At 41.0% G+C, this 18,650-nt stretch overlaps 1 protein-coding gene and 1 long non-coding RNA gene across 6 annotated transcripts in view; one reads left to right on the top strand and one right to left on the bottom strand.

The window, feature by feature from the left end:
• Nucleotides 1–2,751, bottom strand: part of LOC102899315 — a 111,545-nt gene extending 108,794 nt beyond the window's left edge. For all 4 annotated transcript variants that reach the window (XR_006593216.1, XR_002152768.3, XR_002152770.3 and 1 more), the window contains exon 1: nt 2,621–2,751. This is a non-coding gene — a long non-coding RNA (uncharacterized LOC102899315). The remainder of the gene's footprint in view (nt 1–2,620) is intronic.
• Nucleotides 2,752–2,999: 248 nt separating this feature from the next.
• On the top strand, nt 3,000–18,028 carry RAP2C (RAP2C, member of RAS oncogene family). 2 transcript variants are annotated; one of them, XM_023249054.2, is made up of 4 exons: nt 3,401–3,543; nt 3,633–4,411; nt 6,817–7,127; nt 15,538–18,028. In XM_023249054.2, exons 2-3 carry the CDS (start codon nt 4,139–4,141, stop codon nt 7,093–7,095), a joined length of 552 nt encoding a protein of 183 aa, XP_023104822.1. In that variant the 5' UTR covers nt 3,401–3,543; nt 3,633–4,138; the 3' UTR covers nt 7,096–7,127; nt 15,538–18,028. The 2 variants fall into 2 exon arrangements, with proteins under 2 accessions (XP_044907002.1, XP_023104822.1); XM_045051067.1 differs by lacking the exons at nt 3,401–3,543; nt 6,817–7,127; nt 15,538–18,028 and adding an exon at nt 3,000–3,325 and having other exon boundaries at nt 3,633–4,139.
• The last annotated feature ends 622 nt before the right edge of the window (nt 18,029–18,650 follow it).

Here is an 18,650-nt window from a genome sequence, read left to right as displayed (position 1 = left end):
TTATGTCCAACTTTACAAATGAGGGAATGAAGATCTAGCTGGCAAACGACGTTAGGAAGATTTGACTCTGAAGCCCGAATTCCTTCTATGATACTACCCTACATTGCTTAGTCCTGAGCATACCCTGAAGCAAGTAACAGCTATAAAATTAGTAATACCTAGGATGAGGTTATAAAAAACCACATACGGTCATACTGTGTTGGTAGGAATGTAAATTGGTATGATCTTTCTGAAGGACAATTTAGCAATACTCACCAGAGAATTTTCAGTGCAATACCATTTTGTTGCAATTCTTTCAATTACCGAGATACGGTAAGTGAAAACAAGCAAGGTGGGGAACGGTGTGTATACTAAGATCACTTTTATGTTTTAAAAATACATATAGAAGATGGATTGACAGATATACCAGCATCTAAATAACATTTTCCCCTGAAACTCAAGAAGCTTTTAACGACAAATATCTTTGGAAAGAGTAACTCGCTTATTATTTTTGTGCCACTGGGAGATACTTGGGCTTTTAAAGTTTTGTTTTCCTCTTTATGTTCACTGCCTTAAAAAAATAACACTTTATTAAATCTTTTAAATAAAACCAAACAGCTAGCATTCATTCAGTGTTCCTCACGAGCAATGAACTGAGCTAAGCATTTTACCTATACTGCTTCACTGTATTCTCACTGTATTCTCAGTAACCATTCTCATTGAATGGTTAGCACCATTTTACAGATGAGGAGTTAGACCCTTGGGCAGGTGAAATCACTTGCTTGAGGTGTCCCAGCGAAGGAGGTGGGCAAGCTGCGGTTTCACTGCCTGTGTGTTCAGTTCAGAGCCCTTGGCACTCAATTGTGCCCTTGGAATTGGTTTTTATACTCTCATTGCCTAATAAAAGTAAAGTGGCGAACAACTGGAGTCTAATGAGATAATGTATGTGAAAATACTTTTCTAAGTATAGAGATGTTTGGGGAGGAAAGAACAGGCAGCGGGAGGGAGTTTAACTTGGGCCGACCTGTCCACTGACCCCTAGATAGTCAGGATTTTGTTTTTTGGGGAAGTAATGATCAATAACTTTTTTTTTCTCCTTTAAAAATATTATAAAATTATATTTATTCCCCCCGTCCCCAATAACATCTGATCATTGTTTAAAAGCTAAAATGTGATGGAGAAATGGAAGTCCTTTTAGAATACTTCACATGGATAGTTCATGACTTCCTTTAGGTTTTAATGTCTATGTAACTATATATCACACACACTCCCACATATTTTATGTAGGTGCGAGCAATTGTGTATTTGCTCAGTGTCTTGCTTTCAGCCTTATCACATATCCTGACCATCTTTTCATATCAGCACTTACAAATCTTTTCTTTTTAATAGCTGAATAGTATCCATTTTGCGAATGTACACACACACACATACACACACTAGACAATTACTTTTTGCATTGTCTACTGAAGGACATTTAAGCTACTTCCAACTGTTTGCTTTCCTAAGTGTTGCTGTAATGAATCCCTTTCCCAAGAAAGTTCGGAGGGAGCTTCACACTGAGTGGGACATTTGTCAACCCTGTAGCTGATAAGAGTGACCCAGTGGGACTCTGTAGTGAAGGGAGGAGCATGTTCCACTGTGTGGAGAAACAAAGAACTCTCTCCAAAACACTTTGGCCAACACAATCAGAGCCATGAGAGTTGCCAACAGGTGGGACAACCTCAAAGAGTTCCCTATTGTGACAGTTTAGTAACAGAGCAGAGGCTTGCTGCTGTTGCTCAACAGCGATTGCTGGGTCAGAAGAGGAATTTGCAGACTCAGTTACAATCAGGGCTGGTGCAGGGCTGTGGGTCCCACCAGACAGTCTGGAGACAGCAAGACAGGGAGATGGGCAGCAGAGCTCCAAATCGGGCAACGGCACGTGTGGAAGGAGCAGTGACCTATGAGGGGACTCCTACCTCCTAAACCAGCCTCTTCCAGCAGAGGGCAGTGCCTCAGATATCAGGCGGGACTCGGGCCAGCTGGAGCCAGAGCTGGGGACTTCGCTGGACAGATTGCAGCAGCCCTGAGCCGAGGAGAAATTGAACTAAACCGTCCTTTGGCTACTGTAAGTGACATTGGGGAATCCTCCGCGAAAGACCCAGCGGGAACTTCACACTACCGTGATTTGCCTGCTTTCTAATGTCTGCCAGTTCGGGTTTGGTAATAAATCTCTTCGTACAGGGTCTGGCTGGTGGGGGCTTGCAAGTCAGGGAATTTGGAATCAATTTAACTCGACTGGCCACCGAGTATCTCAGGTTTCTGGGTGCATGCTTGAATCAAAGAGGGAGTGACGTGCCTGAAATATAACCTAGCCTTCTGGCCCCGGGGCTCTGTGGAGCTAACACGAAGTTTACAAATAGAAAGTCAGCAGAGGGAAAGATAGGAAAGAAGTAACAATTTTATCTAAAAATAGAAACTTAGTGTCTAACACCAGTCCTTCCCTTGTGCGTTTCAATGACCATGAAGGATGACCGTTACAACAAACTTCAGCGTGGAAGAGCCAGCCACGCAAACTGCAGTGCATGCATGTAAGAAAAGATTCAAAGCAGTTAGTCGGCCTGAAACATTTCCAATCAACTGTTCCCTGAGCGTTGCTTACCTTTCCTGCTGTGTAGCGGTTGGAATCAAATAGGGGGGCAAAGCTGAGTTACTGTCAGATAAAGTCTATTTCTAGTCCTGTTGTTTTTGAGCCTTGTGATACGGAGGAAAGGGGTGAGTCTGGCATTTGCTGGTGGAGTTGAGCAGATCTGCCGGATGATAAAAGTACCGTGTGTGTTTAATGATTTGTTAGGCACGGCTAAGTAAAAGCCATCACCGACGAAAGCCGTGCAATAGCGAAGTCTAGAGGGAGTTCGCACGCGTTTCTCAGACAAGCGTCAAGTGGAAGAAATACCAGCAAAGAGAATAAACTTTCTTGGCTGCTTTATTTTCCTCGTCACTTCTAGTCCAGGGATGTTTGGCGCTCTCCCGGCGGCTAGATGATCGCCGGCCCTCCGGCTCCGGCCAACCAGCCGCTCGAGTCCTCAGGCCGCGGAGACGCGCAGGGGCTGCAGCGGGTTCGGGGTGGGACGGCGGCGGCGGCAGCGGGCGGGGAGAGGGAGGCCGCCGGAGCTCCTCAGCGAGGCCCTATGCCAAGGCCGCGGCCCCGACCCGGGAGCGTCCCCGGCCGCCTCGCTCGGCAGGGCGCGGCCCCAGCGCCACCCGGCTCGCCCCGGAGAGGTGGGACTTTCCCCACCGGAAGTGATCCCGGCCAGTCTCGGGGAACTGGGGCACCTCAGCCAGTGTGTCAGGGAAACCCTTCCGGGTGTGTGCTGGGGGGGTGGGGGTGGGGGGTGGGTGAGAAAAAAAAGAGGTGGCTTCGCCTGGAGTGGCCGCCGCCGCCGCCGCCGGACGGCCCCCGCCCCTTTCCCCTCCGCGAGCAGCGGCGCAGGGGCGGCGGTGAGACGGAGGAGCCGGCCGCTGGCCATGGCCTCGGCGTGACGGAACCTCCCGGGGGGCGGCCGGGCGGGTGCGGACTGCGGGGTAAGCGACGGCGTTGGCGGAGGCGGCCGGGTCCGGGCGGGAGCTGGGGCGGGGGGGCGGCGGGTAACGCGCCCCCTCTTCCTCCACAGGCCGGACGACGCCCGCGGGAGCCGCGCGGCCCAGAGACCCGCCCGGGCGGCAGCGAGTGGAGCCGAGCCCACAGGCCCGGGCCGGCCCGGCGGCGCGAGCAGGAAGCGGGGTCCCTGGGCCCCTTTGTGTGAAGGGCGGGGGAGGGGTGCCGGGCCGCCCGTGGCCGCGGGGGCCTCCCCATCCGCGGCCCCCACCGCTTCCCTCGGGGGCGCGGCGCGTCTCCCCACCCCGCCCCTCCGGGCTCGCCCTCCTCCCCACGCCCCCTGCCTGGGCCGCAGTTCCTATAGGAAGGGCATCACCGTCCCATCCCCACCCACCCGACACTTGGCTCTTTCCCCTCCCCCCCTCCTTTAACTTCCTCTTCTTCCCCCGTCGGGCCCTCTGCCTCTCCGCACTCTCCTCCCCGGTTCGCAGATTTCCGCCCACCTTCCGCCTCCCCGAGCCGCCGCAGCTAGCGGGGTGTTCTTTTCCCTCCCTCTGGTAGGAGTTGCTGAAGGTGAGACTAATGAGGGAATACAAGGTAGTGGTGTTAGGGAGCGGAGGGGTTGGCAAATCTGCCCTCACCGTGCAGTTTGTCACCGGGACTTTCATTGAGAAATATGACCCCACCATTGAAGATTTCTACCGCAAAGAGATCGAAGTGGACTCTTCCCCCTCCGTGCTGGAAATTCTGGACACCGCGGGCACTGAGCAGTTTGCCTCCATGAGAGATCTCTACATCAAAAACGGCCAAGGTTTCATCCTGGTTTATAGCCTGGTTAATCAACAGTCTTTCCAGGTAACCAGACCGAGTCTTGTAATTTGTTACAAGGGGGTGTGGTGATCCCACATTTACTTCTGGTGTGCTTGAGCAGTGCGTTAATGACTATGTTTTGCTTTCTGAAAAGTTAGACATGGCGCATTTTTGAGGTTACTTCTGGCACGGAAAAGTATCGGGTTGTTTCTATAGAGAGTCTAAAGTAACAACCGTCAACAAATATTCTAAAGTTATTTCTGAGTCGCAGGAAAAGTGAGAAAGGAATAGGTCGGGCTGTTTGTGTTTAGCCTGGGGTAGAACCTTCCAAAATTGCTGGTTCAATTCAACAAGTATTGATTAACGTACTTAACACAGCAACGTTTAAGAGACAGTCTCAGGTAAATAGGGCACTTTGGAAGGAAAATTATTTGGAGCCGGTATCTGTAACTCCTCTGTGGCTGCCTTCCCCACCTTTTCCTCTGTTCTCACCCAAGTTTCTCAACCAGATTCATAAATCTTAGTGGTGCAAGATGAAGAACCGAAGACCTGCCTTCTAGGCATTTTCCTTTGCGGGTGTGAAGGAAAGTTACTAATTGAAAAGACTGGTACCTAGAATATAACCAACAAAAATCTGCAGTGACGCTCCTGCAGTTGATCGAGTTGTTTCTGATAACACGGACTATATTTATACAAAATATGTGGATCTGGGAACACTGAACAAGTGCAAATTTCTAACCCTGGCTGGGTGGCCAAGCTGGAGCTGGTCCAGTTTCTTCCGAATATCTGCCCTGTCCTTCACTGGGAGACCGACTGAAAGTTTAACATTATTTTAAGAGATGCAGTAAATGTTGCTATTTATTCCTTGAAAATAAATAACCTCATATTGACCCATTCTATTGACCTCCATTGATTTAGGAAATGGATATTTTTTTTCTGCATTTAAAGGTATGTGCTTAATGTTGCTTACTTAAGAGACGTTAAGTGCTCTAGCGAATACAATGTGCTAATTCCACTTTTCTTAGTATTTAAATTGCAGTACTATAGTGAAGTTTTCCAGTAACCACATAAAGCAACTTCAGGATATTTTTCCTCACAGATAATAAGTATTGTGACCAAACTAAAGTACTTTTTATGTAGGCTTGAATTCCAAAGCAGTAATAGTATCATAAAAGCATTTTTCCCCAGAAAGTACCAAAGGTGCTATTTGACAGGCATTTTCTTTCTAAAGGATCCTCTAGAGATTTGTTATTCTATTAGCTGACTCTCTTGAGGCTGGAAGCCTTTTGGAGGGTTTTTCAAATGATTTCCATTATATCTACTTCTCTTATAGGCATAAATAGGGAGTGAAAAACTGTCATTATTTCAGCAGAGACTTAAACTCTTGCAAGCCTAAATGTCATACATTCGGTTTCTAATTTGAACTTGGGTTTCCATAAGGACACAGGGAAAAAAGCTTAACCTGGAAGACAGAATTGATAACATGAGCAAATGAAATTGCTGCAAACATGAAATAATTGTTTTCATAAATTTTCAGTTGTCTGTTTTTCCTTCGTCTTGCATGTGAATACTCAATTCACTGTAACTATTCAAATGAAACGCGTTTAATACTTAAGTCCTTTTAAGTTATGAAAAATTTTTAAAAAGTGTACAATTAGTATTAAATCTATGAAATTGCCGTAAATCAATAACCCCCCAAAAATTGATGCTACCTGAGAATTGCTGAGGCTCTTATCTTTCCTAGTTAATTGTAATTAGAGACAGTCGGAGGAAAATTCAAGCTGTAAAACCTAACATAGGCAAATAAAAGTATGACTTTCTTCCTGCCCAGACTCCTCAGTACATTTGTCTCTCCCAGGAGCTGCTGCTCACTGTTACATTCGTTTCTCGTGTATTTTAAGGTGTCTGATTTTACTGGAATAAAGGCCTAAAATGTTTAAGTGTATGAATCTGTTTTGAATTGGTCTTCTAGGCACCAGTGTTTTTGTTCCCACCTGAAACACTTTCTCTCAAGCACTCTTGCTAAATGGCTAGGAATGCATAGATGCTGCAGTCCTGTGCTGGGATAACAGGTGTTTTCAGGAATGATGCCAAGCCGGGAGGATTAAGGAGCTAGCCAAACATCCTTCTGTACAAATGGATTCCTCATATTTGGGAACTTTTTAAATCTGCATAGACTGGGGGAAAGAAGGGATTCAATGAGTCCTAAAGTTAGTGTGCAGCCTACATTTTATATTCTAGACAGAAACCCAGCAGCTGAGGTCTGTGGAGATTATCTAGTTCCTACCTCAGTGGAGAAAATAACATTTTCTCGGTTTAGGTGTATGGTTTTGTTTTGGATTAAACTTTCTGTACTTCCCGAGGAGTTATTATCTTGTGATATTGTAATAACTTCTGTTATGGTTATGCAAACTGCATGACTTTTTTTCTTTTTGTGATCATTTGAATAGGATATCAAGCCAATGAGAGATCAGATTGTCAGAGTGAAGAGATATGAAAAAGTCCCACTAATCCTAGTAGGAAACAAAGTGGATCTGGAACCAGAAAGAGAGGTTATGTCTTCCGAAGGCAGAGCTCTGGCTCAAGAATGGGGCTGTCCTTTCATGGAAACATCGGCAAAAAGTAAATCAATGGTGGATGAACTTTTTGCTGAGATCGTCAGGCAAATGAACTATTCATCCCTGCCGGAGAAGCAAGATCAGTGTTGTACAACTTGCGTTGTCCAGTAAAAAAGAACCTCAATCATGGCCATACCGAGCAGGTTAGTTGTTGACGGAGGCTTATGAGCCAGAGAGTGTATTGTTTTTGATCAAGTGTAACAAAAACCTGGTTAATATTAATACACATTGTGCTACCTTCAATCTCTTTGCTTTTAAAATAGCATTTCCCTTAGCACAAAATAGTCAACATTCAATGAAGAAAATAAAACAGATACAGATAAGCAAAATGAAGGTAAGAAATTGCATGTATTCCTATCACTAAGATTTATTTTTTAAAACTGAATGTTCTCTGCTTCATTGATAACATTCCTTTGGGGTGGAGTGAGTTAAAGGATGCTACACCTTTCCCCTGTTCTGGTGATTTTACATCCAATAATAATTTCAGAACGTGATTAGTTTTAGGTTTCCTACACTTTTCTGTCCCAGGCTAGAGAGCTGCTGTAATTGAAATCATCAATTTACTAATCACCCAAGTGCTTGATATAACAAGATGATTATTTAATCAAGTTCATCTGTACCTTGCACTTGAGGGACTTAAGTGACCTCTGATAATAACAAATTACAGTGCCACATGTATCTTGACTTCATTATGAACGTATGGCCCAAATGAGAGTCTGGTAAAATCATCTGCGATGTGTTAGAAGAGACGCACCCAAGCCCAGGCAACATTTTTATTTAGTTTAGTAAATGATGGAGTTGATTGGAACGATAACAAAACCTTGAAACATTTCATGCATAACTTCATAAAAGTTTTGTTAAATGAGTTTTTGAAAAAGCAAGGTTATGTAAAAGTTATTGAGCATTTTAAGTGGGATTATTGTATTCACATCACGATCTCTTAACCTAGATTATCATTGCGTAGATAGTCCCACTTAGTAACACTTAGATAATAAGATAAAACAACCAATAGCCTGGATGACTGGGAAGCCACAGCAAATGCCAGACTGGCCTTACAGTCTCAGGAATGGAATTGATTGCTTGGAGCCAAGACTGACCTCAAGTCTAGGAGGCAGTGCTGCGAATGGCAGCAGGCATTGCAGATTGCAGTGATGATTCCTAATCAAAGGTCTGGCTTATATATGCTCCCTGGAGAAAAGAGTAACGGTCCCTAATTTATCTTTTCAGACAAGATCCTCTGTCAGGTAGTGTCACCTTTGAAAATGAAGGATGACAGCAGTGCTTTATTCCAAATGCTTTCACACACCAGCCTTTTAGCATACCGGAATATGATGAGAACACATTTATTTTCTTCTACCCAGCCACCTCTGTTACAGCGTCGCCGTTCAGACTCCCTGCAGCACATGTTTGGTTGGTGGCATCACACTTGCGGTATAGTTTTTTGAAGCAGGAACAGACGTATGTAGGGGATTGAGTCCTGGGTTCGTGTTTCCGTAATCTTTCCTAAATTGTAAGCCGATTTCAAGTTTGAGCAAGTTTTGTGTGGTGACTGCGTCTTCACCATTACACTCTGTTTCTCCCTCTGACACTTTTTACCGGCCAAATGACACAAGTGTACACATTTTAGTGTTGTCACCTTTATAAAATATTAACCGGCTCCCACAAAATGTTCCCAGCTTTCTTTGCATCATTAATGTAGACAGCTACAGGAAGTAAACTTTGAATAAAATTCCGATTGGCAGATGGATAATTTCCAGAGCGATTTTTAGATCTTTCTTACTCCCTGTTCTCTTTGGGTTTATTCCATTTTGCAGCTTGTGATCTAAATGGCTTTGAATCCATTTGGTTACCTACGGGAATGGTTAAATTGAATTGCTTTATATCTCAAGCCAACTGTGTTTAAGTTTTTTGTTAATGTACTAAAAACAAGAAAATACACCAAAAATTGCTCGTTTTTTATAATAATAGGCAAGTGGCCTGTGTGATTTTTTTGCTTGGTTTTCATTTTTGTAAGCAGAATACACAGTTGTAGGTGTGAGCATTGAAAAAAAATCTCATCAGCTGAGTGTCTGAAAATATTAGAGGAAGTTCCCTGAGCAAGATCTTTTAGAACAAAGCACACTATATGCATTTTCTTTCCTGAAATCAAGTAAAGTTGAATCGATGTGTATGGGCATCTGTAACCTGAGGCCTGTAAACTTTGTGGTTGTGCTTGCTCACTAATGTATCTAAAAAATAGGCAATGGATTCTGAGTCCTGCAGCTTGAGTTGTGGAGCTCTGACGTCTGTCAGTCCCAGATCTAGACGGAAGACCAAACTTTGACAAGTAAAGGTGACTTGAGAAATGTTTGTCCTTAATACTTAGAAGAGTACCTTTTGTCCAGGTGAGGAATGATAATATTCAAATAAGTCAGGAGGACTCCTGTGATTGTTGTAAGTTGGCTGCTCTTAATTGAAAGGGAAAATTGTAATGCTCTAAAAATTGCTTCTGAGAATTCCTCACATTTCTTTCTTTCTTTTATTTATTTTTTTGTTTGTTTATTTTTGAGACAGAGCCTGAGCGGGGGAGGGGTAGAGAGGGAGGGAGACACAGAATCCGAAGCAGGTTCCAGGCTCTGAGCTGTCAGCACAGAGCCCGACGCAGGGCTCAAACTCACAAGCCGCGAGATCATGACCTGAGCTGAAGTCGGACGCTCAACCGACTGAGCCACTCAGGCGCCCCTCCTCATGTTTATTTCTTAACCACCTTTCAATTTGGGTCACCTTCAGTTTGGGTCTCTTGCCCAACACCTGTTTATCTGCATGGCTCCCAGGATTGTTTCCTCACCTTTCACCCTCCTGCTGGCAGGAGTCTTACAGTGCCTTTGGATACCCAGATTCTTTATGTGCTGCTTTCGTGGTGGGTTTCCTTACCCCAGGAGCCTGCCATCAAGGGCCTTGGGAGACTTCTTTACTGTGCAGGAGCAGTGTAATAGAAACCCAGGTCAGCGTTGAAGCCCTGTTTTGCCTTTATTAACTACATCATAGCTCCTCTGTATATTGCTGTAAATAATTGACAATCGGCTCTTTTGCTCTACTGTTCTAGAGAATGATGGGTGTTTTGTTAATCATCCCATAATACTATAAAAGAAGCAAATCACAGCGCTGTGGGCATTCAGGGAAAGGAGAGACTATGGTCAGTTAGAGGAGATTTCTCAGTATTCTGAGCTCTTTGTTATGGAACTGCCCTATGCATTGTGGGATGCTTAGCAGCATCCCTGGCCTCTCTCTACCTACTAGATGCCAGTAGCATTCTCCCCGCCCCTTAGTTGTGACAAGCAAGGATATCTCCAAACCTTGCCTAATGTCTCCTAGGGGGCAAAGTCACCCCTGGCTAAGAACCACCGATTTAGAGGGATTGGGGCACAAGTAGCATTTGACTCAGGTCTTGGAGAATGGGTAGGATTGGAGGGGGTGGGGGTGGGGTTAGAGGTGACTTCCAAACAGAAGGTATGCCAAAAAGGGGCAAAATAATATTGTAAATTAGTAGTCTGTTGATTCCCTGAAAGGAAGGTGGGAAATGCCATAAAGTTATCCTTTAAATGTGACAGTTTGGTAAATAACCTTTTGGCAAATAGAATTTTTTTAAAGATTATTTCTCAAGGATTTCTGTATCTCAGTCCAGTATTGATGAAAGGTATAAAAAAAAGAGAGAGAGAAAGAAAACCAGAATAAAAAAGGTGTTCTTCACTACAGATTGAAGGTCTCCTGCAAGATTTTATCCTATTTTTCTCTGGGTATTATGGAATGGGTTCTCCCAAAGAGAGTAAATGGTGCATAAGAGTACCAAACACCAGCAATCAAACTGAGAGAACAAAGATCATTATTTATGTCACCCTCAGTTCATTATATATGTCAGCCTGAAGAAAAAGCGAGATTCTTGATTCAAGACCAGCACATCATTTCACGTGGCAGCAGAATGCCCGGGATGTTAACAAAGGCTCCTGAAAGGCTGAACTATCTATGAATGTCATTTTAGTCTAGCTGGCCTTACCATTTCTAAACACAGTGGGATTGATTAGCATTTTCAGGGTTTTTAAAATAAATATGTGGAATCAGAATTGTTTCTAATCTTTTTTTCCCCCAGCTTTTAATTAGATATGATATGCCAAGGAGTTAGCAAATGGCAAAGGGAAAATCATGAAAATTAAATTACATTGTGTACTTTCAAATGCTGGCATTTTCATATCCAAGTTAAATATTAATCGTATCAGTAAAACACTGGGGTGGAATTCTGTTGCAGAAGTTACAGTTTAGATACTTCCTTTTTTTTTTTTTTTCCCCTGCCCTATTTTGCATATCACCTTGAGTAAGGAAAACAGCTTATTTGAAATGCTCATTTGTCATCCAGCTCACGTGGTGAGCCAAAATAGAGCCTGGCCCTGGATGGAGCAGGGAGCATGCTTTGGGGGGGTAGTGTGTGCCCTAAGGAACTGCAGTCAGTGGACCTGGGGTAAAAGCATCCTTTCTGCCTCTGCTAATTTTCCCAGACCACCCCCCACCCCCTGTCCCTGCCAAAAGGTTCATGGTCTGGGACTGTTCAGTGTGAAATAGATGCCTAGTTAGACCTGCTCTGGGTGTGGAGGTGTCTGGTGATTAGAATGACTCTTTGTATATCTGTTCCCTCTTTAATTGCTTCCTTTTAACCTCAAGATTAGGCTTTTATTGCAGAATGAAATGCATATGAGCCATTCAGTTTTACTCCATTACCTCTCTGGCTTAGAATGAACCATCAGTAGAATTAACAAAAATTGCATCATAGAGTTGGAGAATTGCCACCAAGGAAGTATTCTAGCCATACTACAGGAAAGATTCTCCTCGTGGGATTACTTCTGGGTGGAATTCTAAAATCCAGAAGATAATATCACCAAGAAAAACTTAAGTCCTGTCAGCTGTCGGAAAAACTTACCCTACCAAAAACATGCTCACAAATTCTTTTGGTTAGCCACAGTTGTAAGAGCATCAGGTTCAGAAAAAGCTGTTTAGAGTCGAGGGGAGTAGTACCTTACCTGGTTTAATTCGAAGCTGGCAGTAGGAATCAGATCATTAGGCTCACACTCTGCTTATTAGCAGTGGACAGGTCCTACTACTTGAGATCTCAGAATTGAATTCTTTAATTTAAACTTAAGGAGACTTCAGGTCTAGGACAGAAGAAAAATATTTTATCCCTTCCTTTCTACTCTTGGTTTCCCATAAACTTTTAGAGTGCATATTCTCCTAAAAGCATGGTTCCACTTTCATTCAAAGATGCGATGCCATAGTTCCAGCCTGTGCTCTTTATGTTTAATGGATGACAGGTGAACACTTCTAGTGACCTAGTCCCCCTCTCTACCCGCCAACAAGTTTCATGAGTATTATGCAAATTAGAGAAAGAAACAAGATATTTAACAAAAACATAACATCTATCAACAGAATTCTAACCTAGTGTTTTGCTAACATAACTGATATTTAACTTGGATATAGAAATGCCAAGTAAAAAATGTGATGGGAAATTCATTTCTTAAAAAAATTCCTTCAGTTAAATCCCCAGAATATCACATGTCTAAAACTGGAAAAAAATTAAAATTGATTATGGTTGCACATTGATAGTTGCTAAAAAGAATGCTAGGAAATACCATTGTATTTAGAAATGGTAAATCTAGCCAAGCTAAAAAGACATTCTATGACTGCTATGCGTTTCAGGAGTCTTTGTTAATATCCCAGGCATTCTGCTGCCACGTGAAATGATGTGCTGGTCTGGAATCAAGAATCTCCCCTTTCTTCAGGCTGACAGAAATAACAATCTTTGTTCTTTAAGTTCTGTGTTTGGTACTCTCGGGTACCAATTTGCCCTGCTTGGTAGACCCTGTTTCATAATTTCTTGAGCAAAAGGTTTGGACTGTTGTTTCAGACTGTGTGTGTGTGTGTGTGTGTGTGCACGCGCGCGTGCGTGCGCTCTTCCTTAACAAAATCTAATTTAGAAAGAAAGTGAAAAAGTGAAACCAGTTAAGCAAGAGTTTGAGCAGAAGCTTCCAGAGTTGAGATTTGTTGGGTGTCTTGCTGGAAACTCGAGAGTTGAGGACAAGGATCACTTGTGTTCTCTCTCACAAGCAGCAAGTTCTACTTCTGCAACTTGTCTGGATGTGATATCCTGGGAGTTCAAAAGTATGAGTTTGACCAGCTGCCTTTAAAGCTTCTGGAATGTTTTTTAAATGAATGAGAGTTGTTAGTACACTGAAAATTTTCCTGTCACAGTGTGGAGCAATAACATTTATATTTCGCATTTTGCGAAATTCTAATCTGAGGGAGACTGTCCTTTCTGCTTAATGCAAGCTTTTGCTTCAGGATTTATTACTGCAAAGAATCAAAGTTTATTACTCTTCTGAAAAATAGCTGGTATTAATACTTTGTTTAATGGTGTGCCTCATATTAATATTGTTGAGTCTCACCTGAGATTTATCTAGGTCTCTTGATTTCACTGGAGTATTGTCATCCTGCAGAATGTGGATGGACCAAATGTTAATCAAGCTTTTAGAGGGTGGGAAATGATGTATGTATCACCTTTTATTTAATGTCGATTACAGTTAATAAGCCAGTTTGTATTCTTAGTGTTTATTTTGGCTAGAAACAAATAATTACTACGTCCTCAATTTGATTTCAGAGAATGGCTGAGCTATTAAAACACCATATATTACAAGTTTTCACTATTTAAGAGACGTAATCATATTTGAAAATCTCAAACTCTTTATAATTTATTTTGAAAAATGTAGATTAAAAATTACAACAAATGGTATTAATGGAGATCAATTGAGAAAAGTCTAGTCTGAATTACTGAAAAGTCTTCCCATTGAAATGCGTATATATATTGAAATGCTGTTGTGTTCATAATAGGTATAAAAATTCAAACAAGGCTACAAAATATAGAGGTCTTTAGTCTGGATATCAAAGACATAATTCTGGTCTTCTAGAATTTATAACATAGTCGAGAAATGAGGAGAGGTACCTGACATTTGCATACTTTGTAAGGTGCTGTCACATATCACCTTATGTGACACTTATCACAGTCCTTGAGGAAAGAATTTTTATGGTTATTTTGATGAGGAGGAAACTGGACTCAAGGTTCAGTAACCAGTGTCCTAATTAACAATTTACTTTGATGCAAAAAAGGTTTAATTTTAATTGGAAAAAAATGTATTACAATAATTTCAAAGGAGGCAAATGTTTCTATTTTTCCTCACATGTTTAGGTGGCAGAATTTCAATAAGGAGCAGAGAGACATTCTTTAAAAGTCATTTTTATGATATAGCTGCTAATAAAGAGTTCTCTCAGGCTCTTTGGACACTACTAGAAGTGTAGGTGTCATATGAAATTAAAATTACGCAGGTATAAATATTGGTAGAGCCTTTAGATGATCTTAAATTGGTTTCACTTGGCATTCTTCCATAGTCCCTATTCTGCTCTTTGTTTCTGGCTTTATTTAACAACTTTTACTTTTTACATTAAAAGACTAATGTAATTCTACTCCCTTTGAAGCCATTTGATGATCCAACACAGTTAAAGGACTTGGTGTCTGAGTGATAGATTTTCTTTTCCCTCGGTATTAATTAGAAGGGCAGAAGTGTATCAACTGTAAGAGTAGAGACAGAGAAACCCCGATCATAGAAATGCCTGTGGCTGGGGTGGGGGTGGGGGTGGGGGGGGGAGGGATGTCCGAAAAAAGGGCAGCCGGAATGGCAGCCGCTGAACTACTGCTGTCACCTAGCATCTAACCCAAGTCAGGGCACTTAGGAGGTGCTCAATAGCTAGACCGTGATGGAATGGCATTTTCTTATTTTAACATTTCTAAAAAACCCTAAACTTTGAAAAGTTGTGCATACTGTCAAGTTTGCTCATAATTAATATGCATTTAATTCTAGTGCCATTTCCCATGACAAATATGAAGAAATCAGATTCCAAGTAGAAGTACTATCTGCCACTTTTATACTGTAAAATCTTTTAAACCAGTAAGAACATTGTTGATATTGTATAAAGTATAATAACGTATTTAAAAATAAGCCAGAGTTACATACACACAATAGACTATATCCAGTGCGTCATTAGTGTCTGTTGCTAATTTTCAGTGACTTTTTAAAAAAAAATTTTTTTTAACGTTTATTTATTTTTGAGACAGAGAGAGACAGAGCATGAACGGGGGAGGGTCAGAGAGAGGGAGACACAGAATCTGAAATAGGCTCCAGGCTCCGAGCTGTCAGCACAGAGCCCGACGCGGGGCTGGAACTCATGGACCGCGAGTTCATGACCTGAGCCGAAGTCGGCCTCTCATCCGACGGAGCCACCCAGGCGCCCCTCAGTGGCTTTTTTTGACCACATAAAATCACTTTTTAATTGAAACTGATGGGGAACACAGTGAAATTCCACCTTCAGATACTTATTCTGGTACCAGTTCCATGTGTATACAGACCTGTTGTCAGTGTTCTCATTTTAAACTGTGATCTATATTTCTATCTTTTTACAACGTTTTAATCTTAATTGCAGATAAAACTCAGAGGAAATTTGCACAGATGCTGCTTTGGAGAACTTTACAACCTGGGTTGCAGAACTGAGCCTTGGTAAACCTGTCTCTATTACAGCATGTTGCCATACATCTAATTAAGTGCATAAGGTCTTTGGCCTTCAAGATCCATCGACCTTCAACAGGAATGCTTAGCACGTTTACCATATGTTTAAAATCTGTTCTTTATCAATCAGTCCTTTTGTAGCTTTCTAAGTTCTTATTGATGGCTAATATGCAAGAATTAATTTTTAATATTTTAATTGATTTCTTTAATCAGTTTCTCAACTTGTATTTATTAAATACTCAAACTCAGTATTACCTACTCAATGCCTTTTAAAAGAAAGTTATAATGGAGAAAAAAATTGAGCCTTAAACAAATGGTTACTTCTGTATATTACCTCGCACCAGTGCTTCATTCTATTTGTAAAATCTTTCTCCTTTAAATGGTTGGTTAATACTTTGAGACTTGGTTTACGTGTGGCAGTGTTGTAAAAAGAAACTAAAGATCACGTTTTACCTATATGGATGGAGTATCCCTTTTCTTCAAGTGCAGTTTGTGATGTGTTTTTGTAATTAACATGTTCTGAAAGTTACAATTGATATTTGAAATTGACTGTAGAGCATCTAGCTGAAGAGTTAAGCATTTGATTCCATTAGGTTTTCACATGTGTTAATCTCATTTACAGCATCGAATTGCAGCAGTAACATTTTCCTTTCTGTGAAGTTCTAAATTTAGTTATGACCTACTTAGCAATGCCTTTGAAAAGGGATATTGTATCCATGGTAAATTAATTGTATACCTAAACAGAGATCGCTCAGCTTTGCCTGTCAGGCTTGTAATTGACATCTAGTAGACTTCTGCACATGTAAAATTGAATTCAAATAAAATCATATACGCTTTCTAGTTCTTAATATTTGTCTTTCTGAATAATAGTTTAAAGCAATATTTGTTAAAGTTTTCTTGCACTATCACAGTTGCTTTTTAGTTCTTTCTCAAGAAGCATGTTCGTAGTAGAGACAAAAATCTGTGTAACAGGAGAGGATAGCGCCAAGTCTCTGGGCTTTTTGTTTGTTTTTTGGATTTTTTTTTTTTTTCCAAATGTGCTTCTAATAGCCATTGCCTTCCATGTTGTTTACCTAATCAGCACATTTTGTCTGAATACTTGAACATTTTAACAGTAACACAGGTATAGAAACAGAAAGGAAACTTTCTTAAGAGTAATCTTTTGGTTCAGTTTTAACATCTTGACCACAAGCGCTTTTTCTAGCAATGACTTTAAAATTTTGTAAGTTTGACAGTATTTTCTTGTTGGGTTTTTATTTGGTTGTAGTTGTGTGCTTTTAATTTGCAGAAGTTAGTAACTGCAGCTCACCTACTGCACCAAAGTTCTCGAGTTTAGGAGCCCAGCTTTAGTCATTTGAACATGCTTCTAAATAAAAACAAAACAAAAAAACCAAAACTATACTTTTGATCTATAATACTAGCTCAATAACTTTGTCAAGGAAAGCTCTAATATATGCAGTGATGGTTTATGGAAGGGTGTGGCAATTTTAAATTTATATTGTGTGTGATGTTCCAATAAAGTGATATCTACATTCATGTGATTTATTGGTCAGCATGACCATTAATTATTGCGTAGAAATTGATTAAACTTTGATTTCCTTTTTTAAAATCGTGTTGCATTTGATTCCTAATCAAATTCCCTCAAAGCGAACTTTTGATCTTAGATTTTGAATTTTATGGTGAGATTGTAAGGGTGGAAGCAACTGAAACATTGTTCCTTATTTATAAACTGCTTGAAATGAATACCTATTTTAAGTTTGCACTTTAATACCAAACTTAAAACCAAACACTCAGTTCAGAGTAGGTTAAGTGATCATGGTTCATTGTTATTAGCTGTGTGAAATTCTGAAGGAATCAAATAATTCATGATGATTTAAAATTTTCTGCAGATGGATTTTTTTTATATATCCAGTATTTCTTTCCTATGGATAGTTCCCCCCACAGCATTGACCTCAGCAACAAATTTATCTTGAATTCATTTAGGATCACAGGAATCAGGGGAAAGTGATTTAAAGGCGGTTTCTTCAGCACATTTTAAGAAAAGGGACCAAAAGTTATTTTAGCTTCCTCAATAGATTGCATGTCAAGTTGCTTATTAGGATAATAAATTAATATTAAATGCAATATATGTCTCGTCTTTACTATGGCATCCGTTTAGGAGTTGTTCAAATCACTGCAGTAGGGCTCTGCAAATAAAATCATGTAACCTATTATGGATCTAACGTACTGTAACTTTATCAATGAAAGGTAAAAATCTCAAGTAACAAGTACAAGCATTGAACAATGACCTATAAAGATTTGTAAAAGTAAAATTTTTCCAATAGATTTCATTCTTGTCATTTTGTAAGATGACCCTGCAGTCCACCTGTTTGTAACTTTTTTAATAAAATAGACATCTGTATTACTGAGGTTGGTTTCTTGAATTTTTTGGTGCGTTACTAATTCTAGATTTGCTGACTTGTAAATCTCTTTCGCATAACGGAAAGCCATTACTTTTTATCAAAATGATTATGTGTATTGTATACATTTAAAAAGTTAAACGTTCACTTGTGTCCTTAGTCACCATTCTGGCACATGCGGGAAAACCAACACATATCCTAAAATGTAACATTTAATCAATTGAATAACTTACAAATAAAGTAGAAATAATGTGTAAAAAGTAATATACATATCTTGTCCCATTTGGAGAAAGTGTCCCAACTATAAATCTGTTGGCTGGGAATTATCCACGTGTAGATTTCAGACTGTATTAAGCAATACAATTAAATTTTGAACTACCAAATGAATTAAGAACATTCAACACAATCAAGTTATCACTTTGGGGGCACCTGGGTGGCTCAGTTGGTTAAGCAGCCAACTCTTGGTTTCAGCTCAGGTCATGATCTTGTGGTCATGGGATCAAGCCCCACATGGGGTTCCATGCTAAACGTGGAGCCTGCTTGGGATTCTCCCTCTCCGCCCCTCCCCTGCTTGTGTGTGCTCTCTCTCTCTCTTTCAAATAAACTTTTTTTAAAGTTATCACTTTGTTTT

The sequence above is a fragment of the Felis catus genome, chromosome X, assembly GCF_018350175.1.
Source record: "Felis catus isolate Fca126 chromosome X, F.catus_Fca126_mat1.0, whole genome shotgun sequence".
NCBI classification, from domain to species: domain Eukaryota; kingdom Metazoa; phylum Chordata; class Mammalia; order Carnivora; family Felidae; genus Felis; species Felis catus.
This window is presented reverse-complemented; position numbering and strand designations above follow the sequence as displayed.

Excerpts from the sequence above, each read along its gene's own strand:
- RAP2C (XM_045051067.1), top strand. The coding sequence starts at position 3,000 with ATGATCGCCGGCCCTCCGGCTCCGGCCAACCAGCCGCTCGAGTCCTCA. Across the intron at positions 3,326-3,632 it reads TGTCAGGGAAACCCTTCCGG|GCCGGACGACGCCCGCGGGA; the intron begins GTGTGTGCTGGG and ends CTTCCTCCACAG.